General features: G+C 40.6%; 1 protein-coding gene across 2 annotated transcripts in view; it reads right to left on the bottom strand.

The window, feature by feature from the left end:
- The window catches only part of HACD4 (3-hydroxyacyl-CoA dehydratase 4), a 37,632-nt gene extending 27,292 nt beyond the window's left edge, over window positions 1-10,340 (bottom strand). Inside the window, exons 1-3 of one of the 2 annotated variants that reach the window (XM_080667662.1) lie at window positions 10,192-10,340; window positions 8,766-8,869; window positions 6,204-6,331 (exon numbers count right to left, since the gene is read on the bottom strand). In XM_080667662.1, the coding sequence (XP_080523788.1) occupies window positions 6,204-6,331; window positions 8,766-8,869; window positions 10,192-10,220 (261 nt within the window). In that variant the 5' untranslated portion in view covers window positions 10,221-10,340. The remainder of the gene's footprint in view (window positions 1-6,203; window positions 6,332-8,765; window positions 8,870-10,191) is intronic. The other variant, XM_080667663.1, reaches the window with a different exon arrangement.
- Window positions 10,341-14,959: the final 4,619 nt, after the last annotated feature.

Below are 14,959 nucleotides of genomic sequence, written 5' to 3'. Positions count from 1 at the left end.
TAGAAAAATACTTTTTCTATACAGATAATCAAGACAATCAGTGAATAAAAAGTTAATCTCAGTATCTTTAACATTATACTGTGAATATAACTTTATAATTAACACACTGAAGAACTCCATGAATCAAATGCAAAATATAGAGGCGAAATCTAAAATCTTGCCTACCAGGTGCCTCGCATGTGTAATTCATTCCCAGGAGAATCTCATAGCTCGACACTATCTTTAGTTTTATCTCTAACAATACAAACCTATTTCCAACTCAAAACTAGAGAGAAAATCTATATGATTTTATGGAAAATAAGAGTATTTAATCTGGCACTGTAACGAAGTACCTGCTTCATAGCTAAAAAGAAATTAGGGTACAACTTGGCTGTTTTCCTAAAAGGGTTTATTTTAAAACACTCTCTTTGGGGATTTCCCTTATATTTGTTCTCTGTGACTGTGAAATCTTTGGAGTGGTTTTGCTTGCCTTTCAGAAATCGAGACTGATTTGGTTGGTAAATTTAAAGATGATTCTTGCAATTTGGGCTCCCAAATGGAATTTCTGTAGGCACAATAATATTGGGGTAATAATTTCTATTGTTTTATTTATAGATTTTTTAAAATTGTGTAAAATTAATACATGCGCAGCAGTGTTGTTGTGATGCAAAGGGAAGGATGCAGAATTTGGCCGTCTTAATGCAGTTATGTTTGAAGTCCTTGCATTTCAAGAACTTTTCAAAAGATAAAGGAGTAAACTGGGTCACTCTGAGGGCTTCCTGAAGACATGCCAATCTAATGACACAAAGGTTCGTTTTGTGGATATTTTCCCTCCTTGAGTTAAAGCATCAAGTCCAGCAATAAAAACCTCTTTCTCAGGCTTCCACTCAAGCCAAGTCAGAACAAAGCCATTCAAAATCAATATATCAGGGTTGGTAGTATTTCTGCTCTATGAAAGCCAACTTGTTTTTATTAAACCTACTGAAATAAACTAACTTACCAATTCAACTCTTTTTTTTTTACCAAACTAATAACATATGCAAGCTCATTGGGGAGGAAGGGGTTGGAAATGTGAGATGCTTAGTTTTCACTTGTATTACCATTTCCTATAAGAGATATGCATTCTGGGGACCCTTTTACTTTCCCATTTTATAAATTTAAAATATCAAGTTTAACTATATTTCCTTATATAATTTTAATTGGCATGCAATTATTTCCAAAAACATGTCTATAAACAACTATTTATGTTATAGTTTTGCCCTTTTCCTCTAAAACGTGTTGTTTTAAATACATAAAAATACGTTATATGCATGGCTCATGGACATGAAAAGTAGGGTGGTAAAGACCTGGGGTGGTGGGTCGGGGCTGGGCAGAGGGGAGTAAAGCATGGGGCGGGCGGGAATGGAGACATCTGTAATGCTGTCAACAATAAAATAAATTTTAAAATATTGGAAAATTTTTAAAAATAAATACATACATAAAAATATACATCTGTGTTAAATTATTATAGTCTTATTATAAGTGGGTGTTTTTCTTTTTTCTTTAGCAGTTGTGTATATTCTGTCAAAATAAAGATTGTCTGTAAAACATTTTAAAATGCACAGAACAAAATACAAAAAAAACAATCCCCTATGCACACCACCACCACTTGATGTAAGTGATTTTAACTGCTCGACTAGCTTGTCTGCCTACTGTTTTTCTGGGGTGACTTACCTTGCTATTTTGGAAGACCAGTTCCCAAAAAGAGAATTCAGTTGTGACTTAGCATCCTCACAAAGGTAATGGCAAAATCACATCACAAATGTGCGGACATGGTTTTCAGCCTACTTGAAACTATGGACACCTTGCATTTTTCAAGATACCATATGCAATCAGCTCTGATTACTGTGTCAGTAGCTTGACCACATTCTTAACTACAGTTTCTTCACTTAAAAATGGGGAAACAGGGAAACAAAGAAAAATTTCACAACCTTAGAGTTTTGTTTGGTTATTTTAAAGCAGGGACCTCAGTCATCTCATTGCAACTCACATGAAGGAATTTTAATTGTCTGCAGAATGCTAATAAAGGAAGGGGAAGAAAACGAAACTTTGAACATGATGATATGTGTTTTTGAAGCTTACTCCAACACCATGTCTACTCTGAACACCATAGAAAAGACAGCAAATGAATAAAAGAAATAGAGGACAGATGAAATCCCCAAAAAGATAAAAACAGGAAACCAAATAATCACCACAAAAATCTATAATAATAAAAGAATAATATGCTAATTAGACCAGACATCCTTCCTGAATAAGCCTTAGCAGGAGGGAAGATAGACAAGTCCTGGGTGCCTGCAGGTGGCCTGGGGGAAGCCAGCCTGGGTCCGAGGTGCCTGGGTGGCCCAGGGGAATCCAACAAGGGGCCCCGGGTGCCTGCGGGCAACCTGGGAGAAGTCAGCTTGGGTCCCAGGTGCCTGTCGATGGCCACAGGAGGGAAGCCCGGGTCCTGGGTGCCAGAGGGAAGCCGGTGCCGGCAGCTGGGGGAAGGAAGGCCTACTCTTGCATGAATTTTCATGCATCGGGCCTCTAGTTAATAATAATCAGCCCAGCCCTAGCCGGCTTGGCTCAGTGGATAGAGCATCAGCCTGTGGACTGAAGGGTTCCAGGTTCGATTCCGGCCAAGGGCACATGCCTGGGTTACGGGCTCGATCCCCAGTAGGGGGTGTGCAGGAGGCAACCGATCAATGATTCTCTCTCATCATTGATGTTTCTATCTCTCTCTCCTTCTCCCTTCCTCTCTGAAATCAATAAAGAAATATATTTTTTTAAAAAGAAATAATAATAATAATCAGCCCAGGCTGAGACTGGTAACTGTCTCCTCAATGTAGTAACCCCTCACTATTCCTACCAACAAAATAGATTTAAAAAATCATTTGAGCCCCATTAATAGTGGACTCTGCAACCTCACCTTTGAATAAAAAGTTTCAATGTATATTTGCCATTATTTTTAATTACCAAACCAGGATATAGTTTGATTATAGTGATCATATTTCTACAAGCCATTACAGTTTCAATTAATAGTGATTAAAATCACACTTTAATATTCTGGAATTTCTGGAACTCTATGAAATCAGATTTCTAACTTGTAGAATAGTTTATATTATTAGGCAAGCCTATATAATTTTGGAAAGCATGGAAAATGTGCACCATTTTCAAGGCATATTCAAAGCACACAATTTTCTTTCTTACAACTTTAACTGTTCTGTTTCTCACTTGTATTCACTACATTGGCAATAACTAAAATAACACCACTCTTAATTTTGAAAATGCTAAAATTAATATTAGCCATTTTAGCTTACAAAAGTAAAAAGTCCAATAATGTATACCAAAAGAAAACATGGCTTAGATTTTAGGTGAATTTGACCATGCTCCAAAAAAAAAAAAAAAAAAAAATCATATGATAGAACACAACTTTCACTTAGCGTAGGTGGTTAATTCTCTAAAATTAGCATCACGGGATGCTGGGATTATATGCATTCTGGCCATTAACAAATAATAAACATCAATAAATCTTGTTCCCAAATAATATGCTTCTTCTGGGACAGATATGTATTCCCCCCCCCCCTTTTTTTTATAAGGAAATATGTTTAAGGGAATTCCATCGAGGTCTTGGCTAGCTGATTGTTAGCTCACTACTACTCTGTTATAAGTAGTTCATACTCTACATAGTGCCCTGATTTTTATTTTACATTTGATATTTCAATACCTATGATGTCTTCATCTTAATGAATATTTCTCTACTTTTATTTAATAAGTAAAATTTAAAACCTCCCATAAACTTATATGACATTGTTCTTATTAGACTCCTTAGTATTATATACTATTTCCATCTTTTACAATTTTCATGGTATTTTAAGCAAATTTTAATATAAATTTTAATACAAGCAAAATTTAATCTATGCCACTCCTTCATTCATCAAAAATTTAAGGTGTATGTTCATGTTCTAAGCACTTTGCTAGGTGCTGGCACTATAATCAGATTCTGACATTTTACTTTTACAATGCAATTTGTCAAATTTACCTGCTTATCCATTTTTCTATTTTTGCATAGTTAAAATTATACTCATGTAAATGCCTTTTCCTGAAGATTCTAAATATATTCATATAGTCACCTAACCCTCCTTTTTTAATGGAAAATACCGCTTTTTTTCTTTGTTTTGCCTTAATCCAGCAATGATTTCTGCTATTGAATTTCTACCATTGAATTTCCCATCTTCCTTCAACCTGCCTTTAAAACGAACATGGTCAACTAGGGCTAGAGATATAGTAGAGAGAACAAATAATAGCTAACATAACAGTAATATCTATCAATATTGTAATCTTAACTAAGTACTTCGAACTTATCCCTTCCCATTTTCTCAGTTACTTCATGAGATACATGTTATTTTCACATCACATGAGAAAATTAGATTTGGAACACTATATGACTTGTTTAAATGCATACAACTACTAAGAGGTAGAACTAGGATCTGATAGAATCCAGATCTGATAGATCCCCAAGTCTATTATTAGACACTGCTAGATAACCATAAACAATCTCTCTTTCCATTTATATTCAGGATAAGTGGCAGAGTAAACAAGAAATGGCTAGGACATATTCTATTTTCTGAACAGGGGTGAAAGGAACTTTTTCAAAAAATAAACTTATTGGGTAACATTGGTTAATAATAATTTTCAGGTGTATAAGATTATAATTCAACATCTGAGACTAATATCCAAAATATATAAAGAGCTCACACAACTCAACAACAACAAAACAATATGATTAAAAATTGGGAAGAGAACATAGGGATGAATATATTATTTCTGATTGATGTTTTGGGATTCTTAGGATATATTCCTAGAAGTGGGATCACTGGGTCAAATGGCAGTTCCATCTTTAATGTTTTGAGGAAATCCCATACTGTTTTCCATAGTGGCTGCACCAGGCTGCATTCCCACCAGCAGTACACTAGGGTTCCCTTTTCTCTAATAGCTAAGATCTGTAAACAGCCCAAATGCCCATCAGTAAATGAATGGATAAAAATGTGTGACACATTTACACAATGGAATACTATGCAACTGCAAAAAAGAAGGATCTCACCCTTTGAGACAGCATGGAGGGGCCTGGAGAGTATTATGCTAAACAAAATAAGCCACTCAGAGAAAGACAATTATCACAGGATCTCACTTATATGTGGAATCTAATGAACAAAATAAATTGACAAATAAAATAGATCCAGAGACATGGAAGCATGGAATGGACTGATGAATCTCAGAGGGAAGGGGGGAGGGTGGGTCAGGAAGAGATTAACCAAAGAACTTATATGTATACATGCATAACCCATGGACACAGGCAATAGTGTAGTGAAGGCCTGTGGAATGGGAGTAGGATGGAGGGAGTCAATGGGTGGGGAAAGGGGGACATCTGTAATACTTTTAACAATAAAGATAAAAAAATTTTTTTAATTAGGAAGAGAGCCTGAATAGACGCTTTTCCAAGGAATACATACAGATGGCCAACAGACATGTGAAAACTAGTTATAAGGGAAATGCAAATCAAAACCACAATGGGATACCACCTCACACCCTTTAGAATGGCTGTTATAAAAAAGACAAGAAATAAAAAGTGTCGGCAAGAATGTGGAAAGAGGGACCCTCAGACACTGCTGGTGGGAATGTAATTGGTGCAGCCTTTATGGCAAACAGTAACAGAGGTTTCTCAAAAAATTTAGAATAGATTTCTTTTTGATCATCTATTCTTTGCCAGGTATTGTGAGTGGTTTCCTTTCCCCAAAACAGCCCAATGACTGTGGGTGATATGATCCCCCAATGGAAGGTAGAGGAGCCAGGCATCAAACCCAAGTCTGAATGTCTCTCCAACCCATTGCCTCTCCTCAGCCCCACCCTGCCCAGGGCCCTGGCAGAGTCAGAACGGGAAGTGAAGTGAAATCTCCCCCAGCAGAGGAGCACAGCACTGTTGCACAGAGCAACAGCCTCATTGCCCCAGATGTTTCCAACTGGTTCTTCTAAAGGTGCAGTGTTTGAGGATGAGGTAATTTTTTCATGGAATTCTCCTTATTAGTGATTTGGGTTTCAAGTTTGCAAGGGTTTGCTTTTTAACTGCCATCACATCAAGAGAGGCCACAAATAGAACAAGTTAAGTATGAAACAGATTCAATAATAATAATGTGATTAAAACCTACCTGCAGAAACCTAGGAAGAAGGTGGTTTGATTCAATGCCAACATATATGTGCAGCAACTCCAAGAGGGAGATGGATTGGCAAAGTTGCATCACAAGTCCAATAGCATAAAAAGTGTCAACCATTGAATCTGTGTCCGGGGAATTAAAAATACAGATATGGTAAAAATTAGAGCACAACACACATCTCTACAGCACTTTTAAACAAAATTGAGATTCTTTACAAATAGACTATTACATTATTAAGACTATGCAACTGAAGAAAGTGCTTCATATTAAATTTTAATGGCTTCTCTTCCAAAAAGAAGTAAAATTTGAAAAAGAAGGCTCCATGGCCAAATCTATAGCATTTATTTCCCACGTATGAGATTATAAAGCAACTCCCATATAAAAGTAACCAGCTACAGTAGACTACATCAAACATAAACTGGTTGGAGGTGAGCTTATTAAAGAAGCAGCTGTGCTCACAGCTTTTCCAATGACAAGAAAATGAGAAATGGGATAAATATGATTTCAGAGCTTTATAGAAATGACATTAATGATGTCATGATAGCAGATAACATCTATGTGTATCCAGTATGTATGTCCTATACATACTTAATGTTCTCTGGATTTTTGTTAGGTTTTTTTATTACGTTTATTTTGGTGACATTGGTTAAGAACATCAGTTTCAGGTGTACATCTTTCTAGTATGATGCCGGCATACCCTGTCATGTCCACCACTGAAGTCTAACCTCCTTCCGTCACCCTATATTTGGTGCCCTTTACCCTCTTCATCCTCCCCCAACCTCTTCAATCTTGGTCAGCTTTAAGCACCAGAACTTGAACCTCTGGCGGGGACCTCTGGAATTTGCATTGCAGAGGGCCCAAATGAAAAACCGAATTTGGAGAGAGCTGAAATGGGAGGGAAAATTGTTCCTCTAAATAGGACAAATACATTGGTTTACATTTTAAAATGAAATCCTGCCATATTAAGAAACTTCTACGGAAGATGCTGCTCTCTTTACTGCCTAGCGATCATAAATTATCATCGAGCACTAAGGGTTTCCCATCTCAGCAGCTCGATGAGGTGGACACGGTTCATATCCTCCCCATTCACAGGCGAGTTCTGAGGCCTAGACAATCCTTCTCATACCCACCAGCCTGCACTTGCCACGATATGGCCTCATCAATTACACAGTTCCACGGAGGAGGAAGGAAGCAGGTGGTGCTTGGTCGGGTGATTAGATTACTCTAAGCTGCTTACTTGATTTATACACTGATTCAAGAATTATACTGAACCCCCACTTAGCCGTTTTCAGTCTGCCTTGCATATGATCAAGTTATGTTTCTTTAATAAGTAGCTTTTATAATTATAACGGTAGGATAAAAATTAAGAAATAGACTGCTGATAATAAATAGGCAGCATAAGGAAAAGTTCATTGCTTGTGACTTGTGCTGTGAATGGCCTGTGAGATGCCCACAAAGCCACAAGCCACAGCCAACTTCTAAAGCCTAGAAGTGATGGGTGTGGGGGGGGGTGGGTGGGTGGGTGGGTGGGTGGGTGTGTGTGTGTGTGTGTGTGTGTGTGTGTGTGTGTTTCTAAAAATAAAAGGGAGTTTTCCCATTTCCTCTGCTTGAAGACCCCCAACACTCAGTTGAAATTCCAGCCTTTGGAAGTTCTTTAAAAAGACAAGAATTTTTCTGCAGATTTGCAATAACAAAAAAATATCAACATAAAATAGTTTATGGTACCTCAAAAGTTAATTAAGTTCCTGATGATACAGCAGTTGGAAGTGATTAGCACACCATGACTTTTCCCAGATATAGTCTACACATTTGTTTTTTTAGCTGAAATGAGCAGTTACTCAAATTGTCAAGTCACCCACAGTTGTAAACTGTGATGACACTTACCCATGTGGGGAGGAACGTGAATGTTATTTTCATAGTCTTTTTTATTTTTTTTGAAAATTGAAATGCTATTTTAAAATCTTTACTTTTTAGGAAACTGGAAGAAGCTTACGATTTAAGCCATTAATGCCAACTCCCATATAAGTGATGAGTCACCTACAAGTGTGTCATTTTCTTAGGGACACACTAATCCTTAAGGGGACCAAATAAAGACCTGAGGAATATAAAGCTTCTCTTTCATTTATTAGTAGAGTTACCTTAAACCTGGGGAATAAAGACTAAGGGAAGAATTTGGTTAATTCCTGATTTCTCTATACAAAATGTTATTCGCACTGGACTTTACATATTTTCTCAAAACCCACCAAATATGCTAAGGTTGGTGCAGAACCAAAAAGGAAGAGAGAGGGGGCACCATCCCAATGCCAGGTCTAGATTTTCAGGGCAAACTGCCCACTCAGGGGGAAGCCAAACCCCTTTTCCTCGTCTTACCCTCTTCTCCAAAACGGTTTTGCTTTTTGCACTAAGCAAGAAGTATGTTTTCTGAAAACTGTGGTCACTAAATTTAGAGGAGTAAAGGATTTTAGGTAAATCCATAGACCAAAAAATAAATGTAAGTAAGTCTAGGCAAAAACAAGGATTAAAAGGTAAAAATCAAAAAGTGTCTTAGAGTTTTACCCTTTCCAAATGAAAAGAATCGGACTGTCATATTTGTAAATATCCATGAGTGGCCACAGAACTGGATTAAGTAGTAGATGAAAAGATAGACATTCTTCCTGTACCTATAAATACAGAAAAATACCATTAAACACTTTCTTTATAATCATCCTTTCCGCATAATACACATGACACTGAACTAACCTACTGGCCAACCTGAGCAAACAAGAGAAAATTACTCCCTATCAGTCTTTTATTTGGTTACCCCTCTAATGCACACCAGATTTCGAAAGGACCACTAATGAGTAAGCGGAGTTGCTTAAAGCAAAATACGGTTCTATTTCAAAATCCATCTCATCTTTGATAAAGTTCTAACCTTGTTGCTCACCAAGGGATAAAAGCAAGCATGGCAAAGGCTGTCTTGAATGTTTGGGAGGTGGGGGAATATGGAGAAGGGGCTGATGTGGTTGGTCAATATGAGTTGTAAGTGCAGAGATAACTGGTTTACAGTTACAAGAGGGGAGTAGTGACGGCGGCATTCCCAAAAGGTGAATAATTCGGTAACTGGACACGCCTGACTTGGATGCATTATGTGATTAGGGTCAGTATCTCTCCGCTGCCTCCTATGTTGCAAGAGCAGATGTTTCCTTCAGACACACATAGAAGGCAGTTTGGTGGCTCGGTCAGAAAAGGGAAGTCAAGCTGCGTTGCTGGAGAGACGACCCAGCGATGATTGACAGATTAGCCCCTGAGGGAGTCCAGACAAGCACTGTTTGAAGTGTTCCCCGAGGGTTCAGAAGGGTAGTGGGAGTGGCCCTGTCCGCGTAGACAAGGTTTTCTCCTCGTTGGGGATGTGAAACCTGAAAAGTAAGGCAAGTGGGCTAGAAAGCTGATACAGAGTAGCTTTATGTTTTCCTGGGGCGCCCTGCAGCTGCCGCCGCTGCTGAAGGGGGAGGAGGGGAACGCCTCCTTAAACCCGCACGGAATCCCTCGGAGTCTCGTTCGCGGGCCCCCCCGCCGAGTCCTTTCCTCTGGGACTGGCTCTGGGAGATGCACGTGCAGTAGGTTTCGGCAGCAGGTGGGTCTAAAATGCACCTACAACACTACGTCTGCGCAAGTCAAGGGAAGGGCCCCGGGTGGGAGGGTGGGGAGAGGAAAGGAGGACTGGCAAAGAGTTAAAATGTGGAGGTGGCCGCCTGTCCTTCCCATTTCCTCATCTGTAAGATGGGGGGCGGGGAGGGGGATAACAGAGCCCTCTTTCCAGGGTTGTCCGAGAACTGAGCTAATACCCGTCAAGAGCTCAAGGATGTGCGGCGCAGGGCTGCGTTGCTCAGGCGGTGCCTGCCCAGCCCTTGAAGAGGTGGGGGAGACCCGCCCCGGAGGCCCCGCCTCCCGCACCCCCTCCGCTCCCACACCCCCTCCCCTCCCGCCTCGCCGAGCGCCCTACCTGGGCTGCAGCCAGGCGGGCAGCGCCATGGGCCCCGAGGGACCGCCACCAGCAGCCCTCCAGCGCCGTCCGGGAAGGAGCACGGGGCGGGAACTCGCGAGGGGCGGCCGTGGGCCGCGTGCGGAAGGGCGGGGCCTCTCCACAATCAGCAATTTAAAAAAAAAAAAAAAGCCCGAGGTTGTGCAATGAGCTCGAGCTCAAACCAAGTTCCTCAAGTTGCGGTGGCGACAAGCGCTGCACCACAGATGACCCACCTCCTGCTGAGCCAGGGAACTGCCTGGCCGCGGCCCAACACACCCGCGTGCGCCCCGCTCCCGCAGGTTCACGCAGCCCCTTTCAGGGCCTCATCTCAAGGATGAGGATCCGTTGCAGCCTCGTGGAAATGAGTGAGCCCTCCCACTTGGCCTTTAAAAGCACGCAATCACGCCATCCCAAAGCCTCCCGGGATGCGTGGGCCTCAGGTGAGCGCCTCTCATTGCCCTCACCTGTGAGGCGGTTTGGCAGGAAGATTGTGGCCACATCTATCCCAACACCTTCTTTTCACCTCCGATTAGGCATCCTGGCCTCTAATTTCCCCTGGGTCCTCACTGATGCTTGCAAATCCTTTTACATATTCATATCCATGTGTGTTCGCCTTATCCTTTGCTAAGATCCAGACCATCTGCCAGGTTCTATGCCCTCAAAGGGAAACATCCCCAAATAGATAGATAGATAGATAAGAAAATAGCTAAGAAGGCACTTGCAAGAAAGTGAGACAATATCACCCAGTTTGGGGAGCTGGAAGGTAATACCCCTATTTTACCTAAAGGGAAGTTGAGGCTTTGACAATTAAGTCACTTGCCACAAGTCACATGACTGATAAGTAGCAGTATTAGAATGTCAAGGTCGAGTTTGGTTGTTGTTCTCCCCATTAGGCCATAGGCCCCTTCCTCATAGTCCACTCTGACCTCTCACCTGTACATTTGTCTGCACCATCACCCACCACTGCCCTCTGTCAGGGGTTCCCCCGCCCCTGCATTTACCAGTTCCTTCTCAAAGTCACTGCATCAGTTATCCCCCTGTCACTGCCTCTTCCTTCATCTTCATCCTCCCTTTTCACTGGCTTTCACCACAGTTTAGCAACATACTCAAATCTCCCCTGCGCAAGAATTAAACATTTTATTATTCTTTCTGCTTCTCTCTTGGTATAATTTTCTCTCTCCTTTTTCTCATAACTCCCTGACTGCTCTCTCTCATGATCAGATGCTTCTTTCATTTTTTTTTTTTTAATCCTCACCTGAGGATATTTTTCCATTGTGTTTTTGTTTTGTTTTGTTTTGTTTTGTTTTGTTTTGTTTTGTTTTGTTTTAGAGAATGGAAGGGAGGGAGGAAGGGGAGAGAGAGAGACATATCCATTAGTTGCCTCCCACAGGAGCCCTGATCCAGGTGGAGGACGGAGCCTGCAACTGAGGTACGTGCCCTTGACTGAGAATCAAACCCCTGACCCTTTGGTCCAAGGGCTGACACTCCAAACACTGAGCCTAACAGGCCAGGGCTACTTCTTTCATTTCTTAACCATCTTCCTGTTTCATAACACCTTGCAGTTTCCTTCCCAGCACTCCCGAAACTGCTCTCTCAGGGAGCTGCCCTAATTCCTTCCGAGTCTCTATCCATCCTGTACTCCGCCATGTGCACAGGCCCCACACAGTCCTTGCTGTTCAGGAGCATTTGATCTAAAGGGGAAAATGATATGCAAGCAAACGCTGGTGGCTGACTGTCCTCAGGGTCACCTGTGCTCAGGCCAAGCATCGAGAAGAAAGTCCTGGATGGCGTGGAGTGGGGTGAAGGGAAAGGGAGGAAAGTCAGCCCAGAGGAAGTGACCCTTTATCACCAAACAAAAACCCTGCAACTACATCCTCAACCTCCTCCCGTTACCCCTCAACTCTGCATGTTCCACTTCTCTTGCCTCCTGTTCTCTCTCTCTCTCTTTCTCTCTCTCCCGCTCTCTTTCAGTGGCCCCCTTCTCCTGTTCTATTTCCTCAAAGGTCTGACAGATAATGAGACTTCGGGACCTCCATCATTGAGTGAGCCAATTCCTGTAATAAATCTCTTTATCTATATCTATATCATTTACATTTATATCTACCTACATCTACATCTATATTTATATCTCCAATGGGTTCTGTTTCTCTGGAGAACCCTTACACCAACTTAATAGTTTCATGAACTTGGCAAGTTAACTTCTCTGTGCCAATTTCCTGATCTCTAACGTGAAGATAATATTATCACATATGGTTGTTGTAAAGATTAGTGACCAGACAGGAAATGTTCAATCAATGTTTATTGCTATCACTAGAGGAGCAGCAGCACTATCATCACACTGTTAAGGGGGGGTTGCCCCTGTAGCATACTCCTTTCTAGGGTTTTCCCCTCTGGGAGCTAAAGTATGTTGTAGAGACCTGTGGGTGAATGAGTAGTGAAGGCAGTCATGATATTTTTAAATCCTTCTTTGGGACATTATGCTTTGGAATCTGTCTAACCGAGGCCAAGTACACTGTGAAAACCAACAGTTGATGAATAGTAACATTACTAGGAGTCAGGAATGGGCAGTGGGCAGGCTAAAGTTTATGGAGAACCAATTATGCAGGTACTATACTAGCTGATGCACTACTGTGTGTAAGCCAGGCCAGCATTTTTTGAAGGAGAAAGTGAATTATGATGGGAACCATTAAAATGAGTGGAAAACAAATTATTGTATAATGTTAAAGATAATAATAGTTCTTCTATGTTTGCATAGCGTTTTTATATACCTTATCGTATTACAGACTCAATGTGGAATAATTATGTGATCCTTATTCTATGGGTAAGGAGGGAATCTCAGAAAGATTAAAAGTACCAAAGATCACATAACTGGCAGAGGCAATGTTATGAGGTGAAGGAGCTACAAGATTTGAGGGACTATGTTTTAAATTGGAGATGACAAAGAGGTTTCTTCCCCAATCAATTGATGTTAGTTGTCTGGAATGAGGAGGATCCCAGGCTTCACCCAGGTTAGGTGGCCAGAGTACTGTAGTTCGCTAGCAATGACTGCCGCGAGGCGGGAGGGGAATTGCCATCCCCGTGTAAACATTATGAAATCTTAAGTCTGTGTCTTGTTTGCTTGAGCATGGATGAAGCAGTTTTAAGTCTGGTGTATGAAGGGAGATTACTGGTAAACAAGATAGGTGACCCCAAGCTATAAAGAAGGCAGGGAGAATTATATAGTGCTTTCTACAAGTATTGTTTTTATAACCTACTGTCGTAAATATATTTTTGAAACAAAAATACCACTCTTTCTGTTTTCTGTCTTTCCTTCTTTCTTTCTTTGTTTTTTTCTTCCTTCCTTCCCTCTCTCCCTCCTTCACTCCCTCCCTCATTCCCTTCCCTCGTTTTCTCCCTTCCTTTCTCACTTCTCTCTTCCTTTCTAGGCCTGGACAGATGGAATAATCTGTAAGATTATTAGGGATAGTGATTTCCTATTGAACTTCTAACTGTGGCCTTGGGGAAGTCTCACAACTCCTAAGGCTCCTCTTTGTGGAGGAGGAGCCTGAGTGTGTGGGATGGCAGTATCTTTCCGAGGGATTGTGAGAGACCACACACGTAAATAGAAAACCTTCACCTCAAATATAAAATGACATCAAGATCCTAAACTAAGCAGTCCTAACTACAGGGCAAGTCATGAATGAAAAAAGGGAACCACCGTCTCTCTGTATGTTAACTGCCCTCCACTGTTAACACGGTATGCGGGCTTGCCTTTGCTTAGCTAGCAGTGGGAACCCACTTCCCCTCTCTGTTGCCTTGAAAATGACAACCACATGTTGTCCCAATCTTTCCTCTCAGTTTTATTTTCCAGGTCTTAACTCATGATTGCCCTCTGGGTTTCTTTAATGGTAAGGGAGTGTTTTCAATTGAAACAAGAGTTCCTGCCACAATGAAAGAACATGAAAAACATGATTCTTCATCACATACTTGGTAAATCCCCTGCTCTCCATTTGAAATTCAGAAGTTGGGAGTTGAATTACAAGAGCACTTTCAAGTGCTGTTTTACAGAGAAGAAAAAACACCCTGTGTTTTTCTAAAATCACCAGCAAACTTTGGGCAAGCCTGAGTATTAAAACTGTTTAAATACAATTATTGAGGAAGACTTTTGAACGAAAATGGGTAAAGAATCTACTGAAATAAACACTTTAATTAAATTATTGCTTAACTACTATTAAAAGGTGAGCTGACTTCATTAGAGTTTTTCTAAGTGGTGGTTACTGTTAAACACTTTAAAACACATTGTTTTGACTAATGACAAGAAAAGATGACTCTCAAGTTCTTATATATTAAGAATTCCTTTGATGGTACCCAGGAAATTATGATTGTAGAATCATGTCTTCTTTCTCCCATTAATTCCTTCTTTCCTACTTAGCATCAACCAACATGAACATCTATTTGTATTTAACATAACGAAGACGAGTAGATATATACTAATAAAAACTTCAGTTTTCTTCTTCTCAATCTTCCATATTCTCTTATTACTAGAGCTTCAGCTGTGTCTGAGTAGAGGAGAGTAACCAGCATAGCCAATGATAACAATACCTAACATTTGTCTCTGTATCGGGAATTGTGCCAGGTGTTTAGACATAACATCTCATACCTTAAATCTTAAGAGATAGATCATTTTATTAGCCACTATTAAAGTGATAAAGCTGAACCTCAGAAAGGTTAAGAAATTTGTTCAAGGTCACAATTTAATGAGTGTTGA

Source organism: Plecotus auritus (assembly GCF_963455305.1).
Source record: "Plecotus auritus genome assembly, chromosome: 5".
NCBI lineage: Eukaryota > Metazoa > Chordata > Mammalia > Chiroptera > Vespertilionidae > Plecotus > Plecotus auritus.
This window is presented reverse-complemented; position numbering and strand designations above follow the sequence as displayed.